Below are 20,368 nucleotides of genomic sequence, written 5' to 3' on the forward strand. Positions count from 1 at the left end.
TTCTGAAATTAGGGAAACTGCTTCCTCCTACTTTATTCTTTTTCAAAATTGTCTTCACTATTTTAGTTCCTTTGCTTTTCCACATAAATTTTAGAATGGTCTTCCCTGTATCTACAAAAGGTTCTTGCTGGGATTTTGATAGGAATTGCATCAAACTTGTATACCAATTTGAGTAAAATTGACATCATACGATGTAATCTTCTAATCCATGAATATGGTATGTCCCTCCATTTATTTCTGTATTCTTTATTTTCTCTTATCACTGTTCTGTAGATTTCAGCACACAAGTCCTATACATGTTTTGTTAGATTTGCATGTAGGTATTTCATTTTTTTTTTTTTTTAATCTAGAAAAATATTTCTGTGGCTGATGTCAAAGAAATTTCCTCTCTTCTAGGATTTTTATGGTTTCACATCTCACATTTAGGTCTTTGATCCTTTTTGAGTTAATTTTTGTAAGTTATTAGAAAGTGGTCCATTTTCATTTTTTGGTAAATGTGCACTTTTCTCAGCACTATTTATTGAAGGGACCATCTTTTCTCCCATTGTATATTCTTGCATCCTTAGTCATATATTAATTGACCATATAATTAAGGGTTTATTTTGGGCTCTCTGTTTTGTTCCATTGATCTATGTATCTTTTTTTGTTCTAATAACATACTATTTTCATTACTGTAGTTTTGTAGTATACCTTGAAATCTGGGGTGGTAATACCTCCAGTTTTCTTCTTTTTCAGGATTACTTTGCTTATTTGGGGTCTTTTGTGATTCTGTATAAATTTTAGGACAATTTGTTCTAGTTCTGTGAAGAATGCTATTGGTAATTTGATAGGCATTGCATTGAATCTGTAGATCGCTTTGGGTTTTGTGGACATTTTCAATAATATGGTTCTCCCAGTCCATGAGCATGGAATATCTTTCTATTTGTTTGTGTCATCTTCAGTTTCTTTCATCAGTGCCCAGTGCTTTTTAAGAGTACAGGTCTTTCACCTCCTTGGCTAAGTTTATTCCTAGGTATTTCTTTTCTTTTTGGTGCAATGTAAATAGAACTTAATCCTAGCCAAAAGGCCAAGAAGCAATTAGAATAGTTTTCTTAATTTATCTTTCTGCTCCTTCATTATTAGTGTATAGAAACAGTATGAATTTCTGGGTATTTTGTATCCTGCAACTTTACAGAATTCATTTTTTACTTTTAATAGTTTTTTGGTGGAGTCTTTAGGGTTTCCTGTGTATGGTATCATGTTATCTGCAAATAGTGACAGTTTAATTTCTTCCTTACCAATCTGGATGCCTTTTATTTCTTTTTCTTGTCACATTGCTGTGTTTAGGCCTTACGGAATTATATTGAATAACAGTAGTGAGAGTGATCCTTCTGTCTTGTTCCTGATCTTAGAGGAAAAGCTTTCCAGTGTTTTAGTATATAACTAGTTGCTTCTCTCTTGATACTTTTAAGATGCTCCCTTTATTTTTAATCTTTGACATTGTTATATGTCTTGGTGTAGACCATTCTTGAGTTAATCTTATTAGGGACTTTTTGTGGTTCCTGGACCTGGATATCTGTTTTCTTGTCCAGGTTAGGGGAGTTTTCAGCTATTATTTCTTCAAATAAATTTCCAGCCCCTTCTCTCTCATCTCCCTTCTGGCAGATGAATCTGCTCCCCGTCCGTCAGTACTATCCCTCCCCATCATATGTAGACTCTCTATCCTTTGTTGTGCAGAAGCTTTTTAGTCAGTCCTCACTTCCTCTTCAGGAGGAATTGTTCTATAAATAGGTGTAGATGTGGTTTGACCGTGGAGGAGTTGAGTTCAGGGTCTACTTACATCACAATCTCAGACCCCCCCCCCCATTTTTAGGGTTAGTTTTTTTGGTGACAAATTCCTTTATGATTTTCCTTCATCTGAAAATGTCTTGGTTTCCCCTTCATTCCTAAAATATTTTCTCTGGATATAGGATCATAGTCTGTGTGATACCTCACAGGAGGGAGATAGCAGAAGGAAGTCTGCATATGGATTTCTCCTACTCCTTCTGTGACTTATTCCTCCATGATCCAGCTGTGTGCATATTCTTACTGGCCCATTATAACAGTCTCAGTCATATGTGTAACTGTATGCTGAGATCCAGTCTTCAACTGTGGGAGTGATCTGGGGACAGAATCCCCAACACAACAGCTTATTGTTACATCTTGTTTATTTATTTGTTCTGACAGTTCTAATCAGTACTTTGGACACTTGGAACATTTATATTTAAGGTAATTACCAATAGGACAGATTTTACATCTACCATATTTTACTTACTTTAGTGGTTGCCCTAGGACGGGGTTGGCAAGTTTTCTGTAAAGTGTCACATAGTAAATACTGTCGGCTTCATAAGCCACATGGTATCTGTTGCAGCTACTCACCTCGTCAGTTGTTACACAAAAGCAGCCATACACAATGTGTGAATTAATGGTTGTGACCATATTCCAGTAAATGCTTCCTTACAGAAACAGGCTGTGGGCGATTTGGCCTATAGGCCAGTAGTTTGCTGACCCCTCCTCTAGGATTTACAGTATATGTCTTTAATTTAATTTAATATGTCACAATCAACCTTCAAATAATACGCCACATGACGTACAGCATAACAACTGTGTTCTCCCCTTTCATTTTTTATGCTGTTGTTGATACACATTTTGGTTCTACATATTATAAAGCTGATAGTAATTATTATTTTTTTAAAAAATTATTTTTTATGATTTTAAGTGATAAAATATCTTTAATACAGCTCACATATTTAACATCTATGGAGTTGTTAATTTCTTTGTGTAGATCCAAATTTCTTTACGGTATCATTTTCCTTCCATCTGAAGAATTTCTTCGAACATTCTTACATTTTAGGCCTGCTGGATATGAATTCCCTCGGTTGTCTGAGAACATGCTTACAGGCATACCTCAGAGATATTGTGGATTCAGTTCTAGACCACTGCAAGAAACTGCATATTGCAATTAAGTGAGCCAAATGCATGTTCTGGTTTCCCAGTGCATGTGAAAGTTATGTTTACACTGTACTGTAATCTGTTCAGTGTATAGTAGCATTATGTCTAAAAAAACAATGTATATACCTTAATTTAAAAATAATTTATTGCTAAAAACTGTCAACCATCATCTGACCTTTCAGTGAGTCGTCATCTTTTTGCTGGTGGAGGGTCTTGCCTCAGTGTTGATGGCTGCCGACCACTTAGGATGGTGGGTGCTGAAGGCTGAGGTGACAGTGGCAATTTCTTAAAATAAGACAACAGTGAAATCTGCCACATCAATTGACTCCTCCTCTCATGAACGATTTCTCTGTAGCATGTGATGCTGTTTGATAGCATTTGACCCACAGTAGAGCTTCTTTCAAAATCAGAGTCCGTCCTCTCAAACCCTGCTGCTGCTTTACCAGCTAAGTTCATGGAATATTCTCAATCCTTTGTTGTCATCTCAGCAGTCTTCACAGCGTCTTCACCAGGAGTAGTTTCCATCTCAAGAAACCACGTTGTTTGCTCATCAATAAGCAGCAACGGCTCATCCACTGAGGTTTTATCAGGAGATTGTAGCACTTCGGTTACATGCTCAGGCTCCACTGCTTCTTCTAGTTCTCTTGCTGTTGCCACCACATCTGCAGTGACTGCCTCCACTGAAGTCTTGACCCTCATAGTCATCCAGGAGGGTTGGAATCAAGTTCTTCCAGAGTCCTCCTGCTCATGTTGATATTTTGACCTCTTCCCATGAATCACAAATGTTAATGGCATCTAGGATGGTGAATCTTTCCCAAAGGTTACCTATTGACTTTGTCCACATTCATCAGAGGAATTACTGTCGATGGCAGCGAGAGCCTTACGAAATGTATTTCTTAAATAGTAAGACTTGAAAGTTGAAATGACTCTTTGATCCATGGGGTGCAGAATGGATGTGTTAGCAGGGGTGAAAACAACATAAATTTCACTGTACATCTCCATCAGAGCTCTTGGGTGACCAGGTGCATGGTTAACAAGCAGTAATATTTCGAAAGGCATTTTTCTGAGCAGCAGGCTTAAAATATTCTGTAAGCCATGTCGTAAGCAGATGGGCTGTCATCCAGGCTTTCTTTTTGCATGGATAGAGCATGGGCAGAGTAGATCTGGTATCATTCTGAAGGACCCTGGGATTCTCAGAATAGTAAATGAGCATTGGCTTTAAGTCACCAGCTGCATGAGCCCCTAACAAGAGAGCCAGCCCATCCTTTGAAGCTGTGAAACCAGGCATTGACTTCTCCTCTCCAGCTATGAAAGTTCTAGATGGCGTCTTCTTCCAGTAGAAGGCTGTTTCATCCACACTAAAGATGGGTTGCTGAGTGTAGCCACCTTCATTAGTCATGTTAGCTCCATCTTCTGGAGAACTTACTGCAGCTTCTACATCAGCACTTGCTGCTTGACTTTGCACTTCTACGTTGTGGAGATGGGTCCTTTCCTTAAACCTCTTGAACCAGCCTCTGCTAGCTTTAGACTTTTCTTCTGCAGCTTCCTCACCTCTCACAGCCTTCATGGAATTGAAGAGCATTAGGGCCTTGCTCTGGATTAGGCTTTTGCTTAGAGGAATGCTTGGGCTTGTTTGACCTTCTGTCTAGACCACTAAAACTTTCTCCGTGTCAGCAAGAAGGCTGTTTCTCTTTCTTAACCATTTGTGTGTTCAGTGGAGAAGCTGTGTACTTTCCTTTAAGAACTTTTCCTTTGCATTCATAGTGTAGGTAATCCATTTGGTGCAAGGCGCCTAGCTTTTGGCCTGTCTTGGTTTTCAACATGCCTTCTTCACTAAGCTTAGTCATTTCCAGCTTCTGATTTCAAGTGAGAGACATAGGACTCTTCCTTTCACTTGAATACTTAGGAGCCATTGTAGGGTTAAAGGTGACCTAATTTCAATATTGTTATGTCTCAGGGAAGAGGGAGGCCAGTGGAGAGGGTGAGAGACAGAGGGAGGCTGGTCAATGGAGCAGTCAGAACACATAAATATTTACCAAGTTTGCTGTTTTAAATGGGCCAAATTGGGGGACCTGGGTGGGGCACCTGGGTGGCTCAGTCAGTTAAGGGTCTGCCTTAACTCAGGTCACGATCCCAGGGTCCTAGGATTGAGCCCACGTCGGGCTTCCCAGTCAATGGGGAGTCTGCTTCTCCCTTTGTCTCTCCACCTGGCTTGTGTGCTCTTTCTTGCTCATTTCCTCTCTCAAATAAATAAAAAATATTAAAAAAAAAAGTAAATGGGCATGGTTTGTGCACTCCAAAGCAATTACAATAATGAATATCAAAGATCACTGATCATAGGTAACCATAACAAATATAATAATGAAAAAGTTTGATGGGGATAAAAATATATGTTTATAAAGCTGTAAAAAAAAAAAAAGAAAAAAGAAAGGATAAATACCCAAGTTTTGTAGCAACATGGACGGGACTGGAAGAGATTATGCTGAGTGAAATAAGTCAAGCAGAGAGAGTCAATTATCATATGGTTTCACTTATTTGTGGAGCATAACAAATAGCATGGAGGACAAGGGGAGATGGAGAGGAGAAGGGAGTTGAGGGAAATTGGAAGGGGAGGTGAACCATGAGAGACTATGGACTCTGAAAAACGATCTGAGAATTTTGAAGGGGCGGGGGGTGGGAGGTTGGGGGACCAGGTGGTGGGTATTGTAGAGGGCACGGATTGCATGGAGCACTGGGTGTGGTGCAAAAATAATGAATACTGTTATGCTGAAAAAATAAAAAAACTAAAATCTCAAAAAGTTTGAAATATTGTGAGAATTACCAAAATGTGACACAGAGAAACAAAGTGAGCAAATGCTGTTGGAAAAAAATGAGACCTATAAACTTGCTTGATTGCAGGGTTTGCTACAATCCTATTTGGGGGAAAAAAAAAATCTGTGAATCTCAGTAGAGTAAAATGCTACAAAATGAGGTATGCCTGTATTTAGTTTTCTTTTTTGAAAGTTTTTTTTTTTTTTTTTTTTTTTTTGGTCAAAGAGTTCTGGGCTTATTTATTTATTTTTTAGATTTATTTGAGAGTGAGTGGGAGAATGAGAGCAGGGTGGGGAGAAGGAGAGATAATTTCTTTCAGACCCCTCACTTAACAAGAAGCCTGCCACGGTGCTTGATCCCATGACCCTGAGCTCATGACCTAAGCTGATATCAAGAGTCAGACCCCAACTGACTGAGCCACCCCGCACCCCTATTGTTTTCTTTTTGGTACTTTTCCTTTAGTACCTTCTCTCTCCACTGTCTCCAGCTTGCATAGCTCCCTACCAGAAGTCTGCTGCCATTTCTCTCTCTGCTCCTTTGCATACACTCCACCCTACCTCCCACCCTGCCCCTCATCCCTCCTGCTTTGCCCTCGGGTTTCACCAACTTCATCATGAGGTACATTCACATAGTTTTCATTAGGTTGACTCTACATGGGGTGTGTTGAGCTTCTTGTGCCTGTGGGTTTATAGTTGCTGACAAATTTGCAAAGCCATGGCCCTTATTTCCTCAGGTATTTTTTTCTGACCCTCCCCATCACCTCCATCCTCCTGGGACTCCGAGGACATGTGTTAGATCACTAGATATTATCCTACAGGTCCCTGATGTGCTGTTCACTTTTTTCCAGTATTTTTTCTTTTGCCCTCACTTTGGATAGTGTCTTTGGCTATGTTTTCATCAGCGGTAAGTCTTCTGAAGGTCTCATTTTTCATTCAGCTACTATATTTTCCACCTTTGTATGTTCTGCGTATACGTTCCATTTGTACTTCATCATATTCCTATTTTCTTCAGTCTTCAACATACACAGCAAACTCAGAATCTTGTCCTAACCTCCTTGTGTGTGAATTCCATCATCCCTGCCATTTCTGGTGCTTTTCTGACCCACTTTTCTTCTGGATATGGGCTATATATTCCCGTTTCTTTACATGCCTGTAGTTTGTTTTGTGTGTGTCAGACACTATACATCTTATATTCTTGAGTGCTGGATTTCATTATATTCCTTTAAATAGTGCCAGAAACATTTACTATTTTTTTTAATTTTTTAAAAATTAATTAATTAATTTATTTGCCTGCAGTTAATTTACTTGAACTCAGTGGATCTGTTGGTGGCTTGCATTTTAGCTTTGCTGTAGGAGGAGTACAGACCAGCTTTCAGTCTTAGTCTGGGTCCAGTTCAGTCCTTTTACTAAGTTGATACCCTTCTGAGAATCCTCCCTGGAACTTCCTATGTTGTTGCTGTTTCGTTTTTTGTTTTGTTTTGTTTTTAATTTATCTGTACTCCAGCTAGTGGGAACACAAACTATTCCCAGCTCTGTGTGAGCTCTAAAAATTGTTCTCTCTGCTCCTGTCTCATGGTTCCTTCCCAGCCTTGGCTAGTTTTTTTTCCTCACTTATGTGCAGAGCCGTAGCCAGCCAGAGTTTCGGGGGCTCCCTCTGCAGATGTCGGGAGGCTCTTTGTCTGGGCAGCTCCCTGTCGTAGGCACTCTGCCCTACACACCCCACTACCTTGGCCTTCATGAGCTCTGGTCTGTGTGTGCTCAGTTCGGTAGAACTATGGGGCTCTTTCCTGAACTGTAGCCCAGAAACTGCCTCCCCATAGTAAGCTTGTACAGTGAGGGGATCGCCTTCCTTCTTCCCTTTCAAGCCTCACAGTCGTGTCATTGCGTGCTTGTCCACATTGCTGGATTGTACACCATCAAGAGTGAGCCCCAGTATAATCTGTGGGCTGTGGGTGATGGTGATAATTTAGTGTAGGCTTCTCTTTTGTAACAAACGGGACCACTCTGTTGGGAGATGTGGATAGTGGGGCAGGCTGTGTGTGGAGATAGGGAGTATGTGGGAAACCTCTCTATGTCCCTCTTGATTTTGCTGTGAACCTAAAAACTGCTCTAAAATAATTAAATCTTAAAAAAATGTGCCATACTTAATTTTTAACACCATTTGGAAATCTGAAGTCATTTTGATAGAGAAACATCAAATGTGTAACTTGGCTTTCTTAAAAATTTCTCACATCTGCTTACAATATGGTGTTACTTCATTCTGACCATGATTTTGCATTTGCTAATTGAATGTGGAAGTGACAGAGACTTCGAGAATGTACTGTCGCTGAGGTTTTGCCAGTTTGAGAGTGAAGAACAATTCCGTAAAAGAGGAAACCATTCATCTTGTAGTTGGTTTCTGAGGTCAGTATTCCCATGACCTTGAGCTGAAGGAGGAATGACTCACTTTCATTGTAGGGGCTGAGAAGAAATGACCCTACACAAATTCACTAAGTCTGAGTTGTGTCCGTTTCTTAGGAGAAGAGAAAAGTATAGATTCTAGGATAGTGTTTCCCACAAGCTGTTCAGCAAACATCAGTTTCCTGCGGTGTTGCCAGATTGGCTGGGGTGGGCAGTCAGGAAATTTCTTTGGCCAAGCTCTGGGCCAAGTGGGTCCTTCTTAAAGACTCCAGCTATACTAACATACAGAAACGTGTTCGCATTTGTGCGAGCCTGATTTTCTCAAATTCCTCCTGCCTGGATCCTCTGTGCCGCTGATTAATATCTGTACTTGCTTGCTTGCAGGTCAAGAGTCAACTGAAAGAAAACTGACCAAGTAAATGCTGAATCCCTGTCTTAGGAACATGCTGCATTTTAGGGTCCTGTGACTTGCTTGCCGCACGCCAGCATGGCAGGTGAATCTGGGAGAATGAAGGCAGGGGGTGGTGTGCGGAGAGGGGTCCCTTATTGTAGATACGAAGGCTAGCAGGCTGTGACCTTAACCACTTTATTCATCCCTATAAAGACATGCTTTCATAATCGAGTAAAAACCTTATTTTTCCTATAGGTCTTCATTCTTTGGAGTCAGTGAGCCAAGCTGTTATTTATTTTTTTTTAATAATAAAGCTCAGATGCTTAGGCTACAGTCCAAATATAGAACTCAAACTTCCAGAGGGCCAGGAGTGTCCATTCAGAAAGGGCACCCCTGATGGGTCTGAAGCAGCTGGTGCCCTGGGCTCACAAGGGGGTCAGCAACACCCACATCGTCCTCTGTGAGTGGCCACAGGGTGTGCCCTATCCTGATGGTCAGCTCCTATCTACTTTTTCTTCCTTATGAACATGGTCTTTGCAACCAGCTTTTCTGGAGCAGGGGAGGAGAGGAGGAGGGAAGTGGGAACGATATGGGCAGTGCCCCTGAGGGTGACCGCAGCCCACCCGGCTGGGTCTTCTGACGGAGTGCTGGAGGACCCGAAGGCACACGGGCCAGGGCGGCTGCCTGCTGAGGGGTGACTGTAAGTCATCAAAGGGTCAAAGCAAGGCCCTATCAGACCTGCACTATCAAGTCAGAGCCCAGTGGCTCAGAGTACAGAGCTGGACTAGTTCTCCAAGTCAGCGAGCTGGAGTTCAAGTCTGAGTGTCCCTCATGTACTCAGAAACCGATCTGGTGATTTAGCCACAGGCAGCTTAGGAAACAAAAAGTCTGACGTCCTAAAGCCTCTGAATAATCAAACACGATTCTTGGAGCACCTGGGGGGCTCAGTCAGCTGAGTGTCTGACTTTGACTCAGGTCACGATCTCGGGGTCCTGGGATTGAGCAGCTGGGAATCTGCTTGTCCCTCTCTCCACCTTTTCCTATATGACCTTTATTTTGTTGATGTAGGTTCCTGTAACCCTACTTTGTGGAGGTTTTTTTTTTTTTTTTTTTTTTTTTTTTTTTTTTTTTAAATCATGAATGGATGTTGTACTTGATCAAATGCTTTTTCTGCATCAATTGAAATGATCAGGTGGTTTTTATCCTCTTATTTATGTGATGTGTCGTACTGATTGATTTGTGAATATTGAACTACTCCGTCTCAGAAATAAATCACACTTCATTGTGGTGAATGATTGCTTTAATGCATAGTTGGATTCAGTTTTCTAGTATTTTGTTGAGAATTTTTGCATCTCTGTTCATCAGAGATACTGGCCTGTAGTTCTGTTTTTATGTAGTGTCTTTAATCTGGTTTTGGTGTCAGGGTGATGCCAGACAAATGGAGCGAATTTGGAGGTTTTCCTTCCTCTTTTATTTTTCGGAAGAGTTTGAGATGAATACGTATTAACTCTTCTTTAAGGTTTGGTAGAATTCACCCAGGAAGCCACCTGGTCTTTTGTGTTTTGGGGAGTTTTTTGATTAGTGGTTTAATTTCATTTCTGGCAGTTGGTGTGTTCAAATTTTCTATTTCTTCCTGATTCAGTTTTGGCGGGTTATATGCTTCTAGGAATTTATCCATCACTTCTCGGTTGTCCAATTTGTTGGCATAGAATCTTTCATCATCTCTAACAATCTTTTGTATTACTGAAGTGTTGGTTTATATTTCTTGTCTTTCATTTTTGATTTTGTTTGTGTCCATTCCCCACCCCGAGAGAGAGCATGCATGAGCGGGCTGGGGAGGAGGAGAGGGAGAGAGAATCTCAGCAGGGAGTCTGATATGGCGCTAGATCCCATGACCCTGAGATCATGACCTGAGCTGAAACCAAGAGTTGGGTGCTCGGGATGCCTGGCTGGCTCAGTCGGTAGGTGTCTGCCTGTGGCTAGGGTCATGATCCCGGGGTCCTGGGATTGAGTCTCAGGTCGGGTTCCTTGCTCAGCTGGGAGTCTGCTTCTCCCTCTGCCTCTCCACATGGCTCCTGTTCCCTCTCTCTCTCTCTCTGACAAATAAAAAAATCTTAAAAAAAAGTTGGGTGCTCAACCAACTGAGCCACCCAGGCACCACCTCCCCCTGCTTTTTTTTTACATGAGTCTGCTAAAGGTTTATCAATTTTGTTGATCTTTTAAAAAAAAATCTCCCCGGGCGCCTGGGTGGCTCAGTGGGTTAAAGCCTCTGCCTTCGGCTCAGGTCATGATCTCAGGGTCCTGGGATCGAGCCCCTCATCAGGATCTCTGCTTGGCAGGGAGCCTGCTTCCTCCTCTCTCCCTGCCTGCCTCTCTGCCTATTTGTGATTTCTCTCTCTCTGTCAAATAAATAAAATCTTTAAAAAAAAAAACAAAAAACTCCTGGTTTCATTGATTTGTTCTATTTTTGTTTTTCACTTTGTTTTGTTTTAGTTTTTATTTCATTTATTTCTCCTCAAATCCTTATTATTTCCTTCTTTCCACTGGTTTATTCCTCTTTTTCTAGCCCCGTTAGGTGTAAGGTTAGGTTGTTTGAGATATTTCTTGCTTCTTGAGGTAGGCCTGTATGGCTATAAACTTCCCATTTTGAATTGTTTCTTCTGCATTCCAAAACTTTTGGATTGTTTGTGCTTTCATTTGTCTCCATGTAATTTTTTTTTAAAAGATTTTACTTATTTATTGGAGAGCATGTGCGAATGCACAAACGGTGGGGAGGGGTAGAGGGAGAAGTAGACTCCCCACTGAGCTGGGAGCCGGATGCGAGGCTTGCTCCCAGGACCCTGGGATCATGACCTGAACTGAGGGCAGACGCTTAACCAACTGAGCTACCCAGGCGCCCCTGTCTCCATGTATTTTTTTTACTTCCTCTTTGATTTCTTGGTTGAGCAATTCATTCTTTAGTAGTTTCTTATTTAACCTCCATGTGTTCTTTCCAGATTTTTTCTTGTGGTTGCTTTCTGGTTTTGTAGTGTTGTGGTCAGAAAAGATGCATGGTATGACTTCGATCTTTTTGAATTTGTTGAGATTTGTTTTGTGGCCTAATACGTAATCTATCCTGGAGAACGTTCCATGTGCACTTGAAAAGAATGTGTATTCTGTTGTTTTAGGATGGAATATTCTGAATATTTGTTAAATTCATCTGCTCCAATGGGTCATTCAAAGCCACTGTTTCCTTGTCAACTTTCTGTTTGGATGATCTCTCTGTTGATGGAAGTGGGGAGTTAAAGGCCCCTACTATTATTACTACTGATTATTATTAACCATCTTAAGTATTTGGGTGCCCCCATGTTGAGTGCATATTTACAGTTATTGGGGGGCCTGAGTGGCTCAGTTAAGCATTGGCCTTCAGCTCAGGTCATGATCTCAGGGTCCTGGGATTGAACCTGCGTCAGGCTCCCTGCTCAGTGGGGATCCCACTTCTCCCTCTCCCTCTTCCCCTGCTGTGTGCTCGCTCACTCCCTCGCTAATAAGTAAAATCTTTAAAAAATATTTTATAATTGTTGTATCTTCCTGTTGGATCGTCCCCTTTATGATTATTAAGTGTGCTTCTTTGTCCCACGTTAGTCTGTTTCAGAGTCTGATTTGTCTAACGTCAGTATTACTACCCCACCTTTCTTTTCACATCCATTTCCCAGGTAAATGCATCTCCGTCCCTTCATTTTCAGTCTGCATGTGTCTTTAGGTCTGAAATGAGTCTCTTGTAGGCAGCAAACAGATGGGTCTAATTTCCTTATTCATTCTGTAGCTCTGTGTCTTTCGTCGGGAGGATTTCGTCCATTTACAACTGAAGAATTATTCATAGGCATGTATGTACTTACTGCCATTTTGTTAATGTTTCACGGTTGTATTTATATTTCTTCTCTGTTCCTTTCTTCCTGTGCTCTCTCACTGTTAGTTGGCTTGCTTTAGTTATCTGGATTCCTCTCTATTTTTGGCATATCTGTTACGGGGTTTTGACTCGAAGTTTACATCTTCTGCATATAGCAGTCCATAGGAAATTAATGGTTGCTTAAGTATGAAATAAATTTTTGCTCCTTCTTCCTCCATATTTTAGGTATGTGGTGTCATGCTTTAGATCCTTTTATCTCGTGAATCCCTTGAATGATTTTTATAGGTATAGTTAATTTTGCTGCCTTTTTGCTTCCTCCTTTTCTTAGTCCTGCTTATGGTCCTTCCTTTCTACTCAGAGAGTCCCCTGGAACATTTTTGTTAAGGCTGGTTTAGTGGTGACAAATTCCTTTTTGTCTGGAAAACTGTCTCCTATTCTGAATGACAGTTGCCTTGCTGAGGAGAGTGATCTTGACTGCGGATTTTTTCCTTTCAGCACTTTGAATATATTGTGCCACTGCCTTCTGGCCTGCAGAGTTCCTGCTGGAAGATCCGCTCACAGCCTGATGGGGTTTCCCTTGTTTATCACTGTGCTAGCTTTGAGGCACCACTTTGGATGGGCTCTGGCCTGGAGAGTATTGGGGGGGTGATCTGCAATGTGTGTGGGTGTGCAGCATTGGCGAGGTTTATGCATTGGTTCTCTGTAGGAGGGGACCTGCTGCTGCCCTGGGGACGGGCCGGCTAGGTTGGAGGGGTAGATCTGCAAAGTGTGTGGGTTGTGGGAGACGTGGTCTTAGAAAGGATTGCACTGGTCTTCTGGAGGAGGGAACCCACGCCATCAGGCTGGAGGCAGTGGGGTGTACCGCAAGCGCGTCAGGTAGCGAATGTCCCCACGCTGGTTCCCATAGGCAGCAGAGTGGTTTCGCTGGAGGGCGGTGGAAGGAAAATGGCACCTGGCAGCCCCTTTGTTCCTGCAGGAGTCTCCCTAGCATCTCTGCCTCTCCAGACTTGCTCTGAGATCGTAACTCACTCTCCCTCCCCTGTGCCCTAGGCATATTTCAACCTGCTGCTTCTATATATATCTGTATGGCTGTTTGTTTGCTGTGCCCCCTCCTTAAGGTGGGGACTCCATTTCCTCTTGGCCTCTGGCTCTCCCAGAGCTGAGCCTGGTGATTTGTAAAATTCCAGGGTTTAAGTCACACTGGTTATAGGAACTCATGTAATTTGGCCTCTCTGGTTTCCAAAGCCAGGTGTGAGGGCTCCTTGGTGTGATGGTCTGTTTCTCCCCCTTCCCTGTGTCTGTGGCTGCTCCCCACTGTGTCTTCACCCTTCCCACCCTCTTTGCTGTGGCCTCTTTACCTTTAGTTGTGGAGTCTGTTCTGCCAGTTTTGGGGTCATTTTCTGGGTTAGTTACACTGATGTGTTGCCTACCTGTATCTGTGAGGGAGGTGAGCTTGGGGTCCTCCTACTCCACCGTCTTCCCAATCTCTTTCCTAAGTATGGTGTTTAACTTATGCTTACAGAACATCTCAATTTGGACTAGTCACATTTTAAGTGCTAACCTATCATTGGCTGCTCCTGTAGACGGTGAAGGTCTAGGAACTTAGTTTCTTGTAGAATTTTTCTACTTAGGCAGAGGACTTTCTGGGTCCACTGGCATCAGAATATGGCCCTTTGGAAGTTATACCTATTTGATATAAAGAAAGAAATTGGCCTTTAGGAGTTTTGTACATCAGTCTTTTGTGCATTTGGTTATTGGGAGTCAGTACCCTTGACAAGTCAGCTTGGACTACTTGCAGAACCTGTTTTCACTGTGTAAGGCTCAGAGTGAGATGTCTTACTGTGGTGAGTTCCCAAGGCAGTTCCTCTCTGTGGGAACATGGTTGTGGCAAACTACCTCTTTTCAGTGCCTACCCTATCTTCCTACACCACTTTTGTGGCTCAAAGCCTCTACAGTCCTTGGGCTTAGCATACTATGCCTCCCAGTTCAGCTGATACTTTTTGGCTGGTAGCCTTATGGTTTCCCATCCAGCCAATTATGAATGGTTACAAATACAAGTTTATCATAAATGCTAGGAGTACTGACTTCATGATTTAATTAATTTAATTAATCTCCTAATTTGGGTGCCCCATCTGATGTGCTAGGCAGCGTGAGTGGCCGTCTGTCCTCCTGTGTGCCAGCTGACCCACTCCCAGAACTGGAAACTGTTCAACTCTTAATCTCACAGAACAAACTGAGGGTTGCTGGTGGGAGGGAGAGGGTGGTTGGGATATGGACACTGGGGACTGTATGTGCTATGGTGAGGGCTGTGAAGTATGTAAACCTGGTGATTCACACACCTGTACCTCTGGGGCTAATAATACATTATATGTTAATTAAAAAAAGGTGACTGTTCAGGAGACTCAGTCCAAATGTCCCCTCTGCCCCCTGCCAGGTGAGCTGGTCAGCAGAGCCAGCCATATGTCCCACAGTGGCTGGCTGGGAAGCCAGGGACGCTCGCTGCTGCCACATCAGACACCATGCTGTGGGGCCCTCCCGTGGACACCTAGACTTAAGAACTCTCCCTTCCCTGAACTCTGCTGCCCTTCCCTTCGCCCGCCCCTTTTCCCATCTTTCTCCTCCACGTGCTCATCTTAACACTGTGCTCCAGAAATGAGCCGTCACCAGAATCACCTCGCCGCTGCTTCAGAGTACAGGTTTCCGGGCCCCGGCCGCAGTGGGGGAGCTGGGACATGTGCTGTGAGAAATCCCCCAGGGGGGTCCAACAACCAGGCCGTGAGACTGGGTTTAGGTGACGGCATTTAAAAATCTCTCTTCTCAGTAAATGAAACAAGATGGGATTGGGAGGGAGACAAACCATAAGTGACTCTTAATCTCACAAAACAAACTGAGGGTTGTTGGGGGGAGGGGGTTGGGAGAGGGGGGTGGGGTTATGGATATTGGGGAGGGTATGTGCTGTGGTGAGTGCTGTGAAGCGTGTAAACCTGGCGATTCGCAGACCTGTACCCCTGGGGATAAAAATATATGTTTATAAAGCTGTAAAAAAAAAAAAAAAAAAAAAAGAAAAAAGAAAGGATGAATACCCAAGTTTTGTAGCAACATGGATGGGACTGGAAGAGATTATGCTGAGTGAAATAAGTCAAGCAGAGAGAGTCAATTATCATATGGTTTCACTTATTTGTGGAGCATAACAAATAGCATGGAGGACAAGGGGAGATGGAGAGGAGAAGGGAGTTGAGGGAAATTGGAAGGGGAGGTGAACCATGAGAGACTATGGACTCTGAAAAACGATCTGAGAATTTTGAAGGGGTGGGGGGTGGGAGGTTGGGGGCACCAGGTGGTGGGTATTGTAGAGGGCACGGATTGCATGGAGCACTGGGTGTGGTGCCAAAATAATGAATACTGTTATGCTGAAAAAATAAAAAATTAAAAAAATAAATAAATAAAAAGATAAAAAAAAAAAAAAATCTCTCTTCTCTAGCTCCCAGAGGGACCAGGAGAAAAAGGCCACCCGAGGTGTCCTGACGGCCTGTCCCCACATTTACTCACCTGTGTGGAATCTCTGCTCTGGCCAGAGCAGGGGACTCATAGAGCAGGGTGAGGGCTCCTCTGGAAGATTCTTCTCCTCAGCCCCACCCATTGTAGTCCCCCTTTCTCTGTTGGCCCCTCCCCTGATGCCACAGCCTTCTTTCTTCCTTTCTCTTCCCACATCTCTCTGTGTGCCTTCTGTTATGATCTGCCTGCCTGCTCATTCTTCTGAGGCCGTCCTTCTGCAGAGGAAGGCCCCTCTCTCAGTCTCCGGTACCCTCCAGCGGGGAGTGCTTAGACCTTCCCGGGGAGCTCATTGGTCAGCTTTGCCTGAACTAGACTGAGAGCAAAGAGAAACCTCTTTGCCCATCCCCTTCCTCTCTGCCCAGGCATAGTCTGTGATTCCTGACACCTGACCATGGCCGCAGCACTTGGAAGAAAAAATGAGCGAACTGGAAGGTGGATGGGTAAACAGACTGTGCCCAATTGCACGGACCCTATAAGCTGGGATTGCCACAGACCTCCCCGAGTCACTACTAGTAGACACCCGTGTGCTGCAGTAATGGGGCTGCATCACGTGACCCACCAAGTCCTCCTTCACCTTCGAGATCATCCTATGGAATGTTGCATTTCGTTTGATTACAAGCTGGTACATAATTTGGAAACATCACCAAATACTATTTTCAACATCCCTTTCTGCCTGTCCTTTCTCCTTACTTCCCTCCACCTATACTGGGAAGGAGGAGGAAATTACCAGATTTTTAAAAAAAAGGCCCTCTAATTCAGAATTTGCAGCCTTGTTTCAGAGTTTCTAGGGAACAACTTGTGACAAAACATACAGTTGTTCCTCGTGCGCCCAGGGACCTGTGGCGGTGTACATCTGAGCTACAAAACTGGGTTCTCACCTCCCCCCTCCCCTCTGTCTGGGCCCAGTTCTGTTCACGAATGTGCCCATGTATGCTGACGACAGCCCCTTCCTCAGCTCCTGAGAGGCAGCAGGACCCCCGTGTAGCTGTCATGGAGGGGCATGGTCACCACAGCCAGGCCCCTGACATGGTTCCCTCCTGGCGCATCGAGGAAAGTTGTGTGAGGCATTGGGGACAGAAACAGACTCATGCAGAGTTTGTGCAGGGTCTTGGGTCTTTGCTACAACCTCAGTGTTGTAAAAGACCGTTCTTGTCCCCTGGTGGCTTGATGATAATTACCAGCTGATACTTCGGAGGTACTTACTACCCGCCAGGGACTGTTCTAAACACTCGATGTCAATGAATTTATTTCCCCCTTCCCAAAGCCTTATGAAGTAGGACCATCATCCCTGTGTTACAGGTGGAGAGGCGGAGGCCCAGCGAGATCCAGGCCACTTTAAGGCCATACAGTGAGGAAGTGCAGGGGCCGGGGTGACCCCGGGGCCACCTAGTTCTAGAACCTCTGCTTCTATCCAGTGCTCCTTTGCCCCCGATGGAAGCCGCTATGTCAGCAGAAGACACCAGGCTGTCAAAACCTCCCTCTTGCTTCCTCCTTGGGCAGCTCACGTGTGCTGACCAGCCAGTCTAGCACGTTTTGACTTCACTACGGCTTTGCTCGTTATAGAACTTTGGTCTTGGAGCCCCTGCAGCCCAGCCAGACCTGGTTTCTGGGAGGGATGCTGTCCCAGGCATTCGGATTGCTACAGGACAGCTCTCTAGCTCGCAGGTCCCGGCACCCCCTCTTCCTCTCCTCTGGGCGTCCGGCTGTGTCCTCTGGCTGTGCCCTTTCCCACCAGGATGCCCCACCCCTTACCTTCAAGCCGAGGTCCAGCTCCGTCAGCGAGTGCCTGATCTCACGGGTGAGGACGTTCATCCGCTCACACTCCTGGAAGGCGACCACGATGTAGGGGCTGCGCTCCTCCACTTTGGCCAGCAGCTCTGCCATGTTAAACTCGTCCGTCATTCGCTCCTGGATTTCTTCCAGGAGGGTCTTGACCTGCCCCGCGATGGGAAACATGGGGTTAAGAAGGGCTTCTAACCCCCCAGTACTCAGGTCCCCTGTGACCCGCTAGTCAAGATGCCGGTCGGCCATCCCAGGACAGTACTCCTGCCTGCCTGCTCAGGTCAGCCGGCTCAGGCCCTGGGGACTGACTGTGGGCTGAGCAGCTAAGAGAACAAACATACCCGTTTGAGTGTGGCTTTCCGAGAGTCGGGAGTTGGGGAAGCCCGGGGGCTGGCACTTCGTGGTGGGGATCGAACTGGAAAGACTCGGGGTCACCTTGGGTGGTCGCCCCATGAAGCTGGAGCGACGAGCGGAGGGATGAATGGATGTGTGCTCACGCTCCCCATTCTGTTTCCCTGAGGCCTCACTGCACTTTCTGTCCTCAGGTCCTGGGTGAAGCAGCCCCATCCGTCACGGAGGCCTCCTCCCAGCCCCACGGTTCCTTTCACCACAGACTGTCAGCTAATTAGACCAGGGGAGCTGGAACCACCGGGATGTCTCTCCCAGAAAACTAGAACCGAAGCACGGAGATCCTGGGTTATCCCGGGGCAGGCACGTAGAGGCTGAGTCTGCCATTTTGCAGTAAATGAGTAAGCCCAGGAGGTCTGTCAGCAGAGAGAGAAAAATGGAACGAGTGCAGACATAATAGAACATGTAGCCAGCAGGGAGTGGGGAGGCAAGGCGCCAGCGAGAGGAAGCCAGCCCTGCCTGGGTCACGAGAGCCGGGCTCCTGGGCACCTGCTGGGGTGGGCGTTGTTCATCATCTCCTGTAACGGCTTGTGAGACCCCCCTCCTCCCCATGGTCCCGGGGTGCCGTCACGAGTCTGAGCCTCCTGCAGTCTGAGCAGGCCAGCCAGCTCCTCATGCCCAGGAGCGGGAGAATGTGAATCTCGAATCTGAGATTCAGGGACAGGTGGTGGCCAGAGCCACTGACCCGAGGGCCCTGAAAGGATGCTCTTCTTTCTCCCTGGGGCCCTGGAGCCACTGGGTTTCTGTCCTTTCTCGGGTTGGTTCCTTTGACACAGTGGGCTCATTTCTTCCTGTTTCAGCTAAATTTGTCTCTGTTGCTTGCAGCCAAAGACCCTTGGCTGAGTTAGTACCGTTCTGTTAGGTATCACCTACATGCGTGTGAGCAAGTCAGCTGGGCCTTGTTTTTTTTTTTTTTTTTTTTTTTTTAATCTATAAAGATTTCCAAGAGCATCTTTCTTCCCCCACCTCCCAGGGCTGGCAGAGATCAAATCGAGGGAGCTGATGGATGTGGCGGCATCTGAAAGTCGCGCAGAGCTACAGAAGGATTATTAATACTCACTTTGCCTTGTATCGTTAACACACAATACCGTCTCTCGGAAAAGAGCTGATGTCTGGAAAAGGAGAGTAAAGCCTCCTCTCCCTGTCAGAAAGGGCTCTCTGGAGCCACCACAGCTAAAACCAGGACGGAACTTGAACAGTACCCGAGAGCTGCTGCTGGCGGAGAAGACAAGTGCCAAAATTATATCATGTTTCTATTGCTGGAGCGGAATTTGAAGAAACAGCCCTATATCCGTGAGCTGCCACTCGGACACCACACACAGAGACGAAAAGATAGTCTGGAGGCGCGATCCCAAAATACACGGAACAGAGTTCTCTTCTGTCCAGAGTGGGGCGAGCAGGATTTGGAGACCAGACCTGAGGCCAGGGAGGACAGCTAGGGAAGGGAGCGGGCGCTTAGACCGGGGGTAGCCCAGGACAGGGAGGACTGCTAGGGAAGCGGGGGGGGGGGGGGGGGCACGCCCAAGGGCCTCCAGATGGGAAGAGAGGGCTGCAAGGGATGTGGCCTAATTTTTTCCATAAGCAAACTCCTCTGCCTTTTTATTTTTCTTTTTGAGAAATAAACGGTTACCGTAAAAAGCTAAGCATTATAGATACTTAAAATATTCGGAACAAAATCCTGTCACAATCTTGTCTCTTCCCTCTAAGGCGGGAGAGAGAATGTTAACTGCTCTGTGTTTCTAATTCCTGCAGACGTCCTTCAGTACACAGAACTCTGTCCATCTCATATCGATGATGACTTCTCCGTCCTCTCTTCCCCTCCCTGTGCCCACTCCAGCCTTCCCCCTTCCTCTGCCCTCTCTCTCTGTCTGTCTATCCCTAGTGGAGTCCTACTACACTTGCTTTTCACCTTGTAATAAATCCTGGACAGATTACAGATACACACAGATTTGCCTGTTAAAAAACAGTATGTATTTTCTGTGCGTACCGTGATGTACAGAATGTGCTATATGTACACATAGAATAGTATATAATACATCTATTAGGTCACTGGTGTACCACGATTTATTGTTTACTTCCCTTCTGATGCCTGTTTGGTCCATTCATTTGTACTATAATCAATCTGTAATAAATATATATATACCATAAAATCTGGGTACTTTG

The 20,368-nt window shown here is 44.8% G+C and overlaps 1 protein-coding gene and 1 long non-coding RNA gene across 2 annotated transcripts in view; one reads left to right on the forward strand and one right to left on the reverse strand.

Moving 5' to 3' along the window:
* DNAH9 (dynein axonemal heavy chain 9) overlaps positions 1-20,368 on the reverse strand; it is a 342,755-nt gene that overhangs the window by 12,996 nt on the left and 309,391 nt on the right. Inside the window, 1 exon segment of the mRNA XM_047707126.1 lies at positions 17,768-17,950. Within this exon segment, the coding sequence (XP_047563082.1) occupies positions 17,768-17,950 (183 nt within the window).
* LOC125087141 (uncharacterized) lies at positions 7,768-17,685 on the forward strand. The gene is made up of 3 exons (XR_007123367.1): positions 7,768-8,674; positions 16,378-16,637; positions 17,315-17,685. It is a non-coding gene; the product is annotated as an uncharacterized LOC125087141 (long non-coding RNA).

Source organism: Lutra lutra, chromosome 16 (assembly GCF_902655055.1).
Source record: "Lutra lutra chromosome 16, mLutLut1.2, whole genome shotgun sequence".
Lineage (NCBI taxonomy): Eukaryota > Metazoa > Chordata > Mammalia > Carnivora > Mustelidae > Lutra > Lutra lutra.